This window comes from Panulirus ornatus, chromosome 66, assembly GCF_036320965.1.
Source record: "Panulirus ornatus isolate Po-2019 chromosome 66, ASM3632096v1, whole genome shotgun sequence".
Lineage (NCBI taxonomy): Eukaryota > Metazoa > Arthropoda > Malacostraca > Decapoda > Palinuridae > Panulirus > Panulirus ornatus.
The window spans coordinates 19783550-19799080 of record NC_092289.1 but is presented as its reverse complement, the minus strand read 5'-3'; the positions used below and the strand labels follow the sequence as shown (position 1 = coordinate 19799080).

General features: G+C 36.8%; 2 protein-coding genes across 3 annotated transcripts; one reads left to right on the top strand and one right to left on the bottom strand.

Moving 5' to 3' along the window:
* The first annotated feature begins 336 nt into the window (after window positions 1–336).
* LOC139746878 (uncharacterized) lies at window positions 337–8495 on the top strand. The gene is made up of 6 exons (XM_071658531.1): window positions 337–631; window positions 1495–1743; window positions 2500–2628; window positions 4066–4185; window positions 4943–5140; window positions 5715–8495. The coding sequence occupies exons 1-6, from the start codon at window positions 536–538 to the stop codon at window positions 5943–5945; spliced, it is 1023 nt and encodes a 340-aa protein (XP_071514632.1). The 5' UTR covers window positions 337–535; the 3' UTR covers window positions 5946–8495.
* mRpL39 (mitochondrial ribosomal protein L39) lies at window positions 7371–15022 on the bottom strand. Of its 2 annotated transcripts, none has more exons than XM_071658532.1 (9): window positions 14841–15022; window positions 14153–14347; window positions 12848–12963; window positions 12348–12471; window positions 11155–11228; window positions 10822–10981; window positions 9590–9762; window positions 8677–8724; window positions 7371–7542 (listed from the first exon to the last, which is right to left on the bottom strand). In XM_071658532.1, exons 1-9 carry the CDS (start codon window positions 14896–14898, stop codon window positions 7474–7476), a joined length of 1017 nt encoding a protein of 338 aa, XP_071514633.1. In that variant the 5' UTR covers window positions 14899–15022; the 3' UTR covers window positions 7371–7473. The 2 variants fall into 2 exon arrangements, with proteins under 2 accessions (XP_071514633.1, XP_071514634.1); XM_071658533.1 differs by having other exon boundaries at window positions 11167–11228.
* Between the last annotated feature and the right edge of the window lie 509 nt (window positions 15023–15531).

Genomic DNA, 15531 nt, shown 5'->3' with positions numbered 1-15531 from the left:
CACAGGCTTTAATAACCACCAGGTTAGCTCATCTGTGTCACGGTCGTCAAAGGACGAAACATCTTGTGCCATATTTGTTTGGTTTATAGACTTAACTCATTAAGGAAAAAGTAGAAATACTAAGGCAGACCTAAAGAAGTGAGATCTAAGGATGTTTCAAGTCCAGTACACCATTGGTGTTCAACCTGTCATTTGTGTAAAGAGAAACCCATTTTTTCAATTCTACATTTTACGTGAGATATTTAAAACAGTGGAGCCCGTATGATTACGGCAGGAGGAAAACTTACCAGGAAAAAAATGTCCGTAAATATCGCGCAGGTGAGTTGGTGTGCAGTCCTCAAAGCGAACCATAATCAGTCACATTAATCCGCCAATTTTCTTCCTAACTTTTATTCTTGTGCAATATATGGTTCCTCTGAGACTTCGGACACCCGTTTCCTTCGAAGGTACAAAAAGGTTCCTCTATAATTGCACAATTTAACCGAGGGAAAAAAGAATACTCATTCTCTGGACGCGTCTGTAGTTTGTTTACGTCATGGGTAGTTGGCACCTGCGTTCTTGGTTCCAGCTAAACAGAAGACTGAGAAAAATAGTGAAAAATTTCATGATTTTCACTACATTTTGTTTAATGGTGAGTTGGAACGTAACTTTTCGTTTACGATGACTTGAGCCATTGACATGAAACAACTTAATTGTTCCTGTGATTTACCATTAATCAGTCTGGTCGGTTTCTTAATATTTTCCGAGGACGAACGCTATCTTTAACTGCTAATGGGAACCATTGCTTTTTCTATTCTTGAAATGAACCTATCGTACTAGTATATTAGCTATTTCAAGGCCGACTTTTAATCTTTTATGTAAATTACTTTTCATGACTCTCAAATTGAAACTCATTATTACGTCAGTGCATGTGTGTAACATATCCTTAGTATTCACTCTCACTATAAGAAATTATGATGCCTGTCTATTATTTAATGACACATAAACTGCCTATCATTTCGATTTCATATATTATTTTATTTAACCCTTGCACACGACGGTTCGTCCCTTATGTTACAGCACGAGTACGATGATACAACCCATATGGTTTAGGTCAAAGGTCGAGAGAGAGAGAGAGAGAGAGAGAGAGAGAGAGAGAGAGAGAGAGAGAGAGAGAGAGAGAGAGAGAGAGAGAAATTAGGACAGATAATAGGTAAACAGATTTTTTTAATTGTAAGTTTAGGTCCGGTGATTCCTTTGATAAATCTTTAAGTGAATGCCAGCCCCAGTAACAAAGATTTCATCTATGTTTAATTCACAGAGCATACCAGTTTCTGTAGTGAGCCCATAGTGTGTAATATATATATATATATATATATATATATATATATATATATATATATATATATATATATATATATATATATATCAACATGGATCAATATTTCTTTGAAGTATCTGCACAGATCATACATGTTTCATGCTTATTTGAGACATAACTGTCCTTGCTCCTAGGTGCTGTTCTGCAGTAAACGAGTGCATGTGAAGAGTGATGCAGGCCGCATGCACTTGGGTATAGGCACTGTGCATACAGAGGGACAGGAGGTGCACATAGGAACCTCTGAGGGTTGGAGAGAGCGCCTTCGTGGGCCCCTGGAGGCTGAAGACCCTCGTGTGGTGGGGGCCCTTCGTGATCACTACCTACATCCTCCTGGTACTGGGCTCTATAACCTCGACAATTACTCCAACAGGCTCAACTACAAGGTACACAAATATGGTCCTTTCTGAACCACCAGTTGGCCACTAGCACTAATGGACAGTTGATATTGACACTGCTGCTGAGCTTCTGCTACATTTAGACCGCTGCTAGTAATAGACCATTCATACTACTACCTATATGTTTTTATGGGACATTTGCTCCTATAACTCACTACTGGACTGCCTTTTTACTAAACAAGAAATTTATGGATGCTCACTTTCACCTGACTACTGCTGCAGACGAATTACAAGGACCATCACCAATAAGCTTCCCCTTGGACAAATCTCTGCCTCACTAACATTTCAAAACACTTTATGGTTTAATGCTTGAAGGCTGTAATCATGTCTCACCACTGCCTCTTTTCCAGTAGATCAACTCGAAGATGCAGGAACTCCAGTAAAGGGTCTCAGAGTTTCCACTCTTACGAATACATAAATGTATATTCCTATATTATCCCTGGAGATAGGGTAGAAAAATACTTCCCACGTATTCCCTGCGTGTCGTAGAAGGCGACTAAAGGGGAGGGAGCGAGCGGCTGGAAATCCATATATATATATATATATATATATATATATATATATATATATTTCTTTCATACTATTTGCCACTTCCTGCGTTAGCAAGGTAGCGCTAAGAACAGGACTGGGCCTTTGAGGGAATGTCCTCACCTGGCCCCCTTCTCAGTTCCTTCTTTTGGAGAAAAGAAAAAAATATATACATATACATATATAAAATCTGAACAAGCCACGTGATTCTTACAGGACATGGAATCATGGAAATTTCTACACGAGAGGGTGGTAAGGCTCTTAGAACACTCCTCTCCTGGGTTCTTCATTGAGGCCGGAGCCCTTGATGGCGAGTATCTCTCAAACACACTCCATCTGGAGAAGGTTAGTGTTCCTTTCTCACTGTATTGTCACATTTCAATGTAATGGTTTCTTGTTGTTACATACCGTGGTATACTGTCAAAACTGTCTGATCTGTGTCAAACTTAATGGGGCAAATCCTGGTCACAAACTGTTGTACCTTAATATGTTCCAAAGTTATGATTCTCAATCGCCAGGCTTATATTTTCCCTTAGCCTATTATAAATTATCTGAAATTTCCTTGATAAATTGTTTGAAAGGCTGAATTTCTATAATTATGTCTGTTCCCCTTATCAATGGTACTTACATTTCCTAATGAGCTCTGCAGAAAGTTGGTAATTCCTCTAATTAAATCTGCTATGTAGAGAAGCCTGTGATTACTGCAAGGGTCAAATATTACATAGCTGATGCTTTAATCAAATTTGTACTGATAAAGAGGCACTTGAACATATTGGGGAATTATTTACAAGTCTTAAAACTGTAATAAGGGAGGAACTAAAACTTAACAGATTTAAGGAAATCGACAGGTGCAAATGATTACCAATTAGAGCCACTTTCCATCTCAAAATGTATCATGTGAAATGTGTGTAAGGAGAAGTAACTAGACGATGATACTACAAGATAGTCATTGCTGTTGTAAGACCAGGCACTTTAGCTCATCTGATGTTAATATGAATTGTATAGTTTGTGGACAGAGAAATGGGCACACTCTAAAACAGTGTATGTCTGTGAAAATATACTACAGCACTTTATTCTTCTAGGTATCCATGATTACAGTGAGTTTCAAAAGTATTACTTCCTCCTTTGGTTCATAAGCTCTAGTGCAGCTTTTCCCTTGTCAGTGCTGTATGTGAGGGAGAGACAGGATGATTTTTTCAATGCTTTCTGAAAAGGCTCTTTCCTTTGAGACTTGCAATTAATACTAGACTACCAGGAGGTACCCCTCTCTTATTTAGATATGTACCCATTTATCACCTAAGACGTGGAAAAACTGCCATGATTTTTATTCTCTAGATAACTTATAATTTTGTGCACTGTGGTTTTTGTGATCTTGCAGATATTGCATGTATCTGTGGTCTGATATTTCAATTGCATCCTAAAGTGTACCTAAAGCAAAAGACTTCCTTCAGTTATCCCAACAATCATCCATTCCCTGTTATTTCCTAGCTGACAACCTGAGGTGTATCCATGTCCTAAGATTTTCTCAGTGGCATCCATGGTACATCCATGTCCTAAGATTTTCTTGCTGGAACCCACCTAAGTATCCACACCTAATTGCCTTCTTGCTGGGAACCCTATGGGTAATCATGTCCAACACCCTATTGCTGATATCCATAGGAGTATTGATGGGCTACTACTGTACTGCACTCCCTTGCTGGCAGCCCAAGGTGTATCTAAACCTGTATTCTTCATGATGGGGTTCCTAAACTTATGTTAATACAAAACTATTGGTTTGTCTAGGAGTACGGATGGCAAGGACTGCTGGTCGAGGCTAACCCAAGCTCTTATAGACAACTCCTAAAGAAGAATCGGCATGTTTGGTCCTCCAATACATGCCTGGCAATCACATCCTACCCAAAGGTAACCATACAGGGGAAACTCATCTGTAATGTGTTGGTAGAATTGATGCAGAATGTTTAAGAGATATTCATCTGTGTTGTGGATAGTCATGTAAAACATTTAGGGGAAAAGCATATATGCTATATTGGGTTAAATCACCCACAGGTAAAAGCAAACATATCTATGAAGGTAAAACCCATCTACAATAAGCAGGGGAAACTCTTGTATAACAAAAAGTAATTTGTCATTTGAAGTGTTTACTGAAAATCATGTGTACAGGAAAATCATCTCTCTAGTTTATATCATCTGAATTGCATAGGGAAAATTCATCTGTAATGTGTTATTCATCTACAGAAAGATGGGCAAATCCCTGATACCTGTAGTATGCATGAAAAAATCATCGACACTGTAAAAGGAAAATTCATCCAATTATAATATTCACAGTAGACTCCTCAGTAATACTGAGGTCACTGGAATTATCTAAAATGAACTCATCTCCAATGTTTGAAGGAACCCAACTAAAAAGTCAGTACCAATGCTTGTCAGGCTCAATGGCCTGTCAGTGAGGGCCATGCCCCTTGAAGTGGACACTTATGGGTAAACTTGAGCTGAATTACAAGACGTTGCCTGACAAGGCCTGTCATGGCTGTGGTGCAGAGTTGGTAACCATCGCTTCAAGCAGTATTTGTATGGCTTAGGGGGAGAGTGGAGATGGACGAGGTTAGTAAAGAAATATATCTGGGCATTAATTAATTTAGTGAAATATCTCATTTCTAAGGAGATGCTTCTGGAAATGGTGGATACACATGAGCATACAGACACATCTCAGGCCCTCTGGGTGATCAGAGGAAGCTCCTTCCTGACAGAGGCTGGTGGACCAGACCAACGTTATCAGGCCAATCACTATGAGACTACCTTTGCTGTTGTGCAGTGCTTTCCTCTCATTACTTACCTCAGAGCACTCAATGTAACGAAGGTCAGTGCCTCCTTCACATATGTATGTTGATTAAAATAATTTCCTTATTTGGTGGCAGGTAATGATAAAATCCAGATTCAAAAACTCTTTATAAAAATATTTGAAAGTTTGACTGGATGTATTTTGAGATGAATGTTGGGTTTACTGTTAGCAAATGAGAGGTGTGTAGTGATTACAATTCATGAATAGTATTATGCAATATCACCTTGCCAGCAGTGCAGAACTTCAACACATACAGAGTAATAAGCAGATATGGGCCTTGCTGTCTGCTCAGCTTGGGGGTTCTTAAAAAAATCCATTAGTCTCTGGCAATATCTGAATAATCAAAAGAGACACTGGAAAACCTTGTTCTGATCAAAAAGTTTAGTTTACAATTGCTTTTCTACTTGTTTAGACTAAAGCTAACAAGTTAGTCACTGAAATATTAAATTTGAAGAAATGTAATTTCAGTTTGTTTTCGCATGTAGGAAGTAATTCCATTAACAGTAGAATAATAAATTGCAAACAAAGATACTGTTAACAGAATGTAGGATGTACTGTATTAGTGTCAACATCTGCATTCTCTTGTTCACAGATTGACCTCCTTTCACTAGATGTAGAAGGTGCAGAACAGAAGATCCTAGACACTCTACCTTGGGATGATATTAACATATCAATTCTGTTGTTGGAGAACCATGGAGCTATCAGAAAAAAGGACCAAAAATTTGTTGAAAGCATTGAGGCCAGAGGATATGACTTATATGATTACCATATTGATAAAGATAACATTGGAGATTACATATTTGTTAAAAAGGGTTTTATATAATTTTTTGATAAATCATAAATATGCTCATTACTACCACAGCCATGAAAGTAGTCTTTCTGTTTTGTTAGAGACATTAAACACACACTTTAAACTGTAACATTACCTATTATCTAGTTCAAAATCATCATAACATGTAATAAACTGCAGATAATCCATCACTAAAACTTACTTGGAAAGAGCACAAGTCAACACTGTACAGTAAAGTTTCTCTGTAATACTACCTTTTCTCTGTACATTAAAGATATCATTCATGGACTTTTGTACCACTTAAAGCCAGGACACAGAAAAACAATAGACAATAGATTTAGGAAAATTGAAAAAAACTAGTGAAAAAGGCTTTGAGATGGACAATTTAACATTTAAAAAGGGTCAGGTTGAAGTTGTTTGGAAAGTTTACCATTTAAAAAGGGTCAAGTTGGAGTTGCTAAAAAAAATTGAAAACAGTAAAGAGTTCCAAAGTGTTAGGAAAGAAACATGATAACAGCACACTTTTGGCTGTGAAAAGATTTTAGCTAATGGTTGAGTCTTGCAAGCACCCAACTCTCAGGAATAAAAATCAAAGTAATAAAATGTGAAAGAGAACTAACTGTGTGGCAAAAGGAAACTGAGTGAATTTTGAGATAAGAATGGGTGAGTTGATAAGCCAGACTGTATAAGAACTGTGTAAGATGTGTTCACCCAATGCTTAAAACTATATGAACAGTATTACATACAAGGACTGATCAATACTCCGTGAAAACAGAGTGACTGCTTAAAAGAGAGTATGCTTCAGTATTTGAACATGAAAAAGTTTTAGGGCAGATTTTGCTGTCTGTGAAATGTTGGATTTCTAAGGTTAACTCTAAATGAGGGATGAAAGTGAGTGAAGTTGAAAAGTTAACAGTCACTATTTTCTCCAATACTCAAACTATATACTGACCAACCCACTGGTCAACTTAAATGCTATTTACTCCATGTACTCACCATCATCTTTGCCACGTGGTTGCCTGGTCAGAATCCTGGTCTGTTTTCAGCATGATATCCTCTCGCATGCCATGGAACTCAACTTTCGCCATGTCACTGTCTTTGGTGACCTCTTTTCCACTGAAAAAGGGCTTTGCTGTACATTGTAGACTCTGGTTTTACTATATCATAAATGACAGCTACTGAGTAGATGTTTTTATGAGGCCATTATTAATTTGTTTCTGATGCTTCCTCACTAGGGACAGGGAAGCAACTGGGTATAAAAAAGACACTCATATCTCTTCAACTGTATCTCAGATTTTTGTATTGCTCTCATCATTACTTTTCTTTAATTGTTTTATGATTTTCATTCAGTGAACTAATTCCTTTCGGTGCTCACAAAAATGTCAAACTTTTCCTTTTGTATAATGGTAATGTTACAGTAAGCATATGCATCTCTTAAAATAAAAAAAAATCAACATAATAATTAAGGGCATAAGATTTATTTACACATAACAATAAAATACACAATAACACAATATAACAAACTCTACATATCGAGACACATCACAGAACTATTCCCCAACTATGCTGCAGAAATCTGCTGCTCCGGCAAAGCCTCAGGTGAGGGTACGACTGGTATACGTCCAGAGTTCTGAAACACACAAGACAAGAGTATCATTAGATTACAAAACTGATTTTTTCAAAACCCCTATCTTCAGTACATAGTTACCTGTACAAAACTTTTAAGTAAATTGTGAAATTTACCTACGATTAAATACACAACAAATCACTATGCAAAACAGAAAGGTGGAAATATCAAAAACTACGTGTTTTGAAGAATGGAAATCCACTTCTCTACTGTATGCTGTGTCGTAGAAGTATCTGAGGGAGAAGTTACTCATTGAGAGGTATAAACTATTTTACAACCAAAAAGAGGTGTATCCATGAGAATTTAACCCTTTCAACCATCATAAAACATATGAGGCTAACATATACTCACTCACCATACAAGCCAGCACCTTCCAGATCTATTACATCAGGGTGTAGGAGTGGTAAGGCTGGGTGACCTCTCACCCATATTTATTCAGTGACTGCTGGTGATTGTGCTTCAGACCTGATACTGTACAGAATCAAGAACTGGTTTTCTGATAAGGAAAAAAGACAAGGGAAGGGAAAATATATGGATGCTCATAGGGTAATGCCTACAGCAGAGAAAGTTTTTCATCCTTCAAAACCTACATTCTCAAGAATCCCAAAGATAAAGAAAGAGGACATGTTTTATGTCAGTCACAAGAGTGAATTTTCATGGATACAACTAACTTAGAGGGAAATGCGATATTTTAGCCTATCAGAATACAACTGTTCTCACTGATAGGTTTACAAGTGAGAAAAAAAGAATATAAATTAGAAATAATAAAAAAGCTTTTATCAAAATGCTGATACACAGGCTTTCTATCAATTCTAATAATAGAGATTCTCGCATACAAATGCAGACATACATGCAAAGTGTTAATTTTTGATTAGTTTCGTGATATGTTGAAGACCTACTGTAATTTTCCTTCCATCAATGTGTAATGAAGTTAAAATAAATGAAATCTTACTTTAGGTGTGATTGTTCTGAATAATATTCTACAGCTATGGAAAACATTAATTGTCACATGATGTACAAAAACACCTGATTATATCCACATGATACTAGGAAAACAATCATACACTGCTCAACAGAAAATGCAATGAAAGAGTACATCTATTATCACATCCAGAAAGTTTTTAGTAGACTACTCACCAGGACCTGTGCTCTCTTCTCCAGCAGCCCATAGGAGAAGTGGTTCAGCTGAGACAAAAAAGAAAAAAATTACTGCAACTTGAGACTTTTCAAAATATTTCAAGCACACCCTATCCAGCCTTCTTTATCATACTCTTCTTACTACCAAACATCTTTCTTGTCCTGTCATTCTTACATGATTAACCCTCCTCACACCACATACTGTCTTCAAGCATTTTATTTCCAACACATCCTCCCTCTTCCATTCTTTTGCATTTTTGGCCTGAAATTCACACCAGTAAAGCAGTGATGAATACTATGTCATCTAAGTATAAACCTCGGAAAAAAAATATATAAAATTTCTTTCTTTCTACATTTCAAGTTTCTGCTTACATTTAATGAAAAATGTTACATAAATCATTACTAGAGGTAAATTTTTCACCATCTCTACAACCTATCTCTGAATCAACAGTAATGCTAAAAACATTTGCAGTGAATTAATTTGGTTATTATATCATTTCTGCCAATGCTAAACATCTACATTCAAAATTAAGACTGAAAAGAATCAGAGCTGCCTTAGGAATTCTATAGAAAAGGAAAATATTAAACAAGGAAGGAGTGAGAAAGATTTTGAGTGATCGGGGCCTGAACATGAAGGAGAATGAAAGGCATGCACAGGATTGAGTGAATTTGAACAAAGTGGAATACAAAGGTCAACATGTTGCCACTGGACTGAATTGGGGGTATCTGAAGCAGCCAGAGTAAACCAAGGAAAGGTTTGTGGGGCCTGGCTGTGGATAGAGTATGGACATGAATGAAAGCAGTCTTCCTTAATATGCTCGAGATGCTACCTCACTAATGATGAGAAATGACAATTAAGTATGAAAGAAAGAAAAAAGATTGAATTATATCAAAGACTATGTTTACTACTCACCAATATTCCTTTGGGGAGGGCCACTCCTTGTACTCGAAAAAGGTGTCCCTTATTGGTCTGGATAGGGTGCACTGCTACCACAGAAACTTTTCCTAGGTGATATGTATTGCTAATCATTGGCCCACAACTTATTTCCACAAAATTCCCCATTCTGTACATCACCACCTTATTACCTGCAAGATGATATTTTCATTAAAGGGAATGTCCATCTACACTGATTTCCAACAAGCTGCTTATCATTTTGAAAGAAACTCAGTATCTCCAAGTCTACCAACAAATATCCATATTTGTCATACTATTAAAAATTAATTGGTTAAACAGGTTGGTAAGATGGTAACTGCAAGGGTCTTACGGTGATGGGTAGAGCTTCAGTATACTAGGGATCAGGGAGTATGGGAGGTCAACCAGTTGTTTGCCTGCATGACACAGTTCTAGTAGCAGACTCCAAAGAAACACCCAGAAGCTCGTGACAGAGTTTAGGATGGCGTTTGAAAGGTGAAAGTTAAGAGTGAATGAAACCTAAAGTAATGAAGTGAAGCTGGAGGATGATACATGAGAATTCAATTGTAAGTTTGACTGGGGTGAACCAGGAAGCATGGGTTCAGATTCCACCACCAAGTCAAAGATATGGTTGAAATGGGTAGAAATAGGCCTGGTACAAAAATATATAATAAACTATACAACATGTACAAAGGGTGGAAAGAGAAGTCACAATCTGGGAGGGTGAAGATGAGTATGCTTGAAGGTATAGTAGTACTGATATAGCTCTATGGGTGCAAGGCATGAGCCAGTGATAGTATATGAAAGAGGGTGAATGTGTTAGAAATGAAATAAATGACGACAATGTGGTGTGCAGAAGATTGACTGAGTAAGAAACAACAGGTTAATAAAAATGTGTGCTAATAAGAAAAGTATTGTTGAGAGACCTAAAGAGGGCATACTGAAATGGTTGGGACACAAGGAAAGAGTGAGTTAAAAGAGGTCGACAAAGAGGATATATGTATCAAAAGTGGAGAGAACAAGAAGATGAGGGAGACCTAATTGGAAAAGGACGGATGGAATGAATGACATTCAAATGCTCTAAGCATAAACATGCAGGAAGGTTAAGTTCTACCTTCCCAAGTCATCCTGCTATTTAACAAAAATTAACCTGATCAAATAATGTAACATATATAGTTGTCCAGCTCAGAATTTTCAACCCTACATTTTCATTATACAATAGGTACTATTACCTGAGGAGCTTTGAGCTGCAATCTGAGGAATCTGGGTCCTTTTGTAACTATTATCAGAAAACATCTTGAAAGCTAAGCTAGCATCTACTTCTAGTCTTTCAAAACGATGACTGGCCATGGAAAGTTTCACCATTCCCCCAGATAATACACGAAGTTCTTCCTGTAAATTGAAACACAGAAACATTAATACAAGCAAGGTAAAATTAAAACTACACTATGCAGATTACAACTTGGGATTATACTGCTTTAGCAAAACTATTTGACCATATATAATTATAATTAGTACCTCCTAACTTGCAAAAATCCAAAACATGCATAGTTAAGCAAACTCACATCACTTCTTACTTTGGTAGGTTCCCACTGGGGGATCTTCAGGTCAACATCATAGACAAAACTGCCACTTCGTACTGTGAAAGAAAGAATCACAAAATAATCTTGAGTTGTCCTTCAAAGATAGAAACCCATTTACGTTAGCATCATACAATCAGCTGATTAAGAAAACTGCAAACAAATGTAACTGATAAGTGAAAAAAATATTATGTGGGATTTGTAATGAAACTTCCATGTGCAACAACAAATCAATATCAGGAAGCATGTTATTCCATGGAAAAGCACTTATCAAAGAGGAGCAAATATTTATACAAAACTCAAACAGTGTTGCCTAATACAGGTCAGAAAAGAATCAGACACTACTGAAAAAAAATTGGTTGTCTCTAGGAGAGGAAGTAAATGCAAATGAACCTCTGAATTAAACACTGAACAACTGTCATCTTATCCATTAGAAAAAGGCCTCTCTCATGAATAGAGGCCTCAGCTGGTGTTTGAGGCATCTGTTCAATCCTTCGGTGGATCTACAGGCTCTCCAAGCCATGGGATTCTAGAGATTTTTCTTAGCCCACTGAATCAGATATTCAGACAACTTATGTGGTATATCTTTAAATTATCTATGTTTAATGTTGTAACAATCTGTTCATTTGTAATACCACTCTTTTGTCCCGTAAAGACATTAAATCTTTGCACACTCCTAGAAAATTTAATTTTGTTCTCAATGTGCACTTGAATTGGTGACAGGACACAACTCTTCAAACCAGAAAGGTTGCATGTGCTTTTTTGCAACCTTGTGAGCTATTCAGAAAAGGAAACAGAAATGTATTCATTCTTTTTTGATTTTCTAATGCTGGTTAAAGAACATTGAACAGTATAAGTTTTATGATAGTTTCTCTTAATGAACATTTAACCCTCCCCTAAAAATAATCCCATCTTTTCAAATATTCTGTTTTCTGAAGACATCAATGAAAATCACATGAGAATCACAACATGAAAAATTGCCAAGTAACTATTTCAAGCATTACTTCATGGTTTTCAACAGCAAAGGATACGGAGATGGTCAGTAATTAAAATCAACAGGTAAAGTCCTGCAGCTTTTGTCTGCATACACAATATGACAGAACTTCACAAGCATCCAGTATGTTACAAAAACCATTCTTAAAAAAGCTAACTCTAAACCTTTATCAAAATTAACATACCAGTAGGAGAAGGAAAGGAGCAGAGTTCAACATATATGTTGTCTTTGAATGCAGATTCCAGTACTGCACCAAGCATAACTGAAGCAGACCGCCAGAATGCCTTATTGGCATAATACGGATCTTGCTGTGGAGAAATAATAAGAACGTGAAATTAGACGGTGAAGAGTTATAACAGAACAGTGTTAACTTAATTCACTCTGAACATTACTTTTCACTTACATGGGGGTATGCTAAAAACCCTCCAGAAAACCCAGCATATTCTTAAAAAGCTGTTGTCTACAATTTTTAAGTCATCGTATATAATTTCATTAAATGCACAATTACTTAACAATTATATGTGCAACTACTCATTAGTGTAACTGAACAAGAAAAAAATGTCTACCCATAAACACATGCATTTCTTAGCACTGGCCTCTCACTACCCATAAACCTGTCTATAAGACTCAACAGGCTCATCCACTTATAAGAAAGTTGGAGATGTACAGTCATATGGTCCTCACCTGTCTGAAGTGTAAAAAGCGGAGAGAACAGTTATCCTCAAGTGGACGATGCATGTCCCATACGTGACCATCTACTTCAGCTATCACAGACTGTTCTACAAGTACTTGGTTTAAATCTGATAAGAAAAGAGCATAAAATATAATTTGAGCTCAATATAAATCATATTAGTCACATCATTTATAAAAATATTCTTAAACATATAAGCCACTTTGGAATGAACTGTTTGCCCCTGCCATTGTATTTTACCAAAGAATGTTAATCTGAACATGTAAGATAAAGAAAAAATCTAGTCAGTGGTCAGGAAAAACTACTGTAGATGCAGGTACTATGCAGTGTACATGGAAGAGTAGGTACACACATGTCTGTTTCACCTTGAAACCCACGATTAGGACTTGTACAATTATCAGTCTTACCACACTCAATCACAAATAACACAGTATAGCAAAGCCAATGACAAGAAAATAAAAAAAGCTTGGGAATCCATAATAGTGACTGTATGGCTGAGCTTTAGCTATTCTCTGATGAAACAACTATGATTAAGCTACATATATCTTACAGATACTGTTTTTACTGTTAGGTTACCTTAACTGACATCTTTTTCACAAACATTCTCTTGTGCATATATACAGCATGAATTTTCATAAGCGTTTACACAACTAAGGTATTCAGGCATCAACGAACTCCTGTTAATCTAGTTTTATATGATTGTTTATTTCTAATATTACACAAAGCCTTAAGGCCAGTGCTGTACCTACTCAAGGTACAAATGTTTTGTCTCATGGCTTCATTGTATATACTTGTAATGATTCTAATGACAAACCCATAATATGCAACTCCACTATATCTCATTCACAAATGCAAATTCATCCTGGATTTCTTTCATCTGTTCACCTCTCTCTGCCTTAGTAAGGAAGCGTAAGGAACAAGCAACAAAATCTTTGAAAAACCTGCTCCCTTGATTGTCCTTTTACTTTTAGAATATGTGATGTAAAGGATGGGACAATTTCCAACACCCCACTCCCACCCTTCTTAGTCACCTTCTAAGACACAGGGGAGATATGCGAGTACCTTTGTTTCTCCCCTAACCTTTGGGATAATACTAGATCAAAATTCAGAGAGCCTTATAACTCTACTGATTCACAGGGCCTAGCTGTTGAATATATGGTTGTTCCTACATCTACATACAGTGTCTTGATGGCTAAAATAACAATCATATCTTATTCTTCTCTATGCAACATATACCTTCATAAAGCTTCAGGTTAATATCATCTTCCTATTTATCCCATACAAGAAACTATACTTACGCTGTGCACAATTATACGGCGTAGACATATTTTTATTCATTATCAAGGTACATTCATCTGGATGTCCATAATATTTAACCTCAATTTTTTCAACATCGGTAATGAGAGCAGCTTGGCGTTTAGCCTCCTTTGTAAAAAGTTCTGTTCGTTTCTTCTGGATCGCAGCATTAGTGAGAGCTCTCTTATGGAAAAAACCTGGAAGGGAAGGTTAAAAATAACTGAGTAAAACTGTCCATTCTATGTGTGAGCTTATAAAATCGTTCAAAATTTTCAGTACTACTACTAACTAATACTATGGGACTAGAGTTTCCGCAAGTGGTTGGCCGACAACTGGAATACCTCCAGGACAATCATCGCTACAGTATGAAGGTCAGAGAGCCAGTACTTAACAGCATGAAGGTCAGAGAGCTAGTACTTAACAGTATGAAGGTCAGAGAGCCAGTAATTAACAGTTTTACAGTCCCGACCCCCAGACGGCAGCTACTGATAACATGTCATTTGCCATGGAAGAAGGGCAAGTCTGTGATGCCATCAACTCATAAACACTGCTTTACATGAACTACGCATCAGACTTTCCTGAGCCCTTCAGTGTCACGCAGCTTTACTATGGACACCAATCGGTGATCATACTAGTGAGTCTGAAGCTCAACTAGCTAATTAACTATAAATACCTAACAAACCAACTTACCTCCATTAGCATTACGGATTGGTAACAATGCCAGTAATTGCTTCCTAGTAGACTGCATATTGATGACTATGTCCTAAATGCGTGCCTAAACTACAAGACAAAACAAAGCAACTTGGGAAATAACAACGTTTGTCTACAACCATTTATGATGGTCGGCGTCAACAACAACATGGAACATACATTCACTGACGCACAAAATGTTCAGAAAATATACGACATTACATTCGCATTCTATATACTAGAAATTTTAAATTGTGTTACCTAAACACCGTCATATCGTATTTCCTGCAGTGATGATATAAAGTATTTATTACCTAGCTAATAATTTCATCAATGAATGAAATAATACGAAGGGTATGGTATGATTAATGACACTACGACGATACTGTTGGCTATTGCAAAGCTGTAAAAACTCTATGGAAAGCATAAAGAATTCAACACAAACTAACATTCTTCCCTGTATACCTATCCCGTCCCCATAAGTTAGCAGCATATGCAGACGATAAAAAAAAATCCATTTTCATAATCATGGAAGCAGCAGATGCCGTATTAAACTACTCTTCTATCGGCCTCTTCTGGTCAGATTAGCAAGACGCAAGAGGTACAAAATACTACACATTTATCATATGAGATACATTAGATCATGAAGGAGTATGTAAGAGAAATAGTTACGAAATACAGTAGAGGAGAA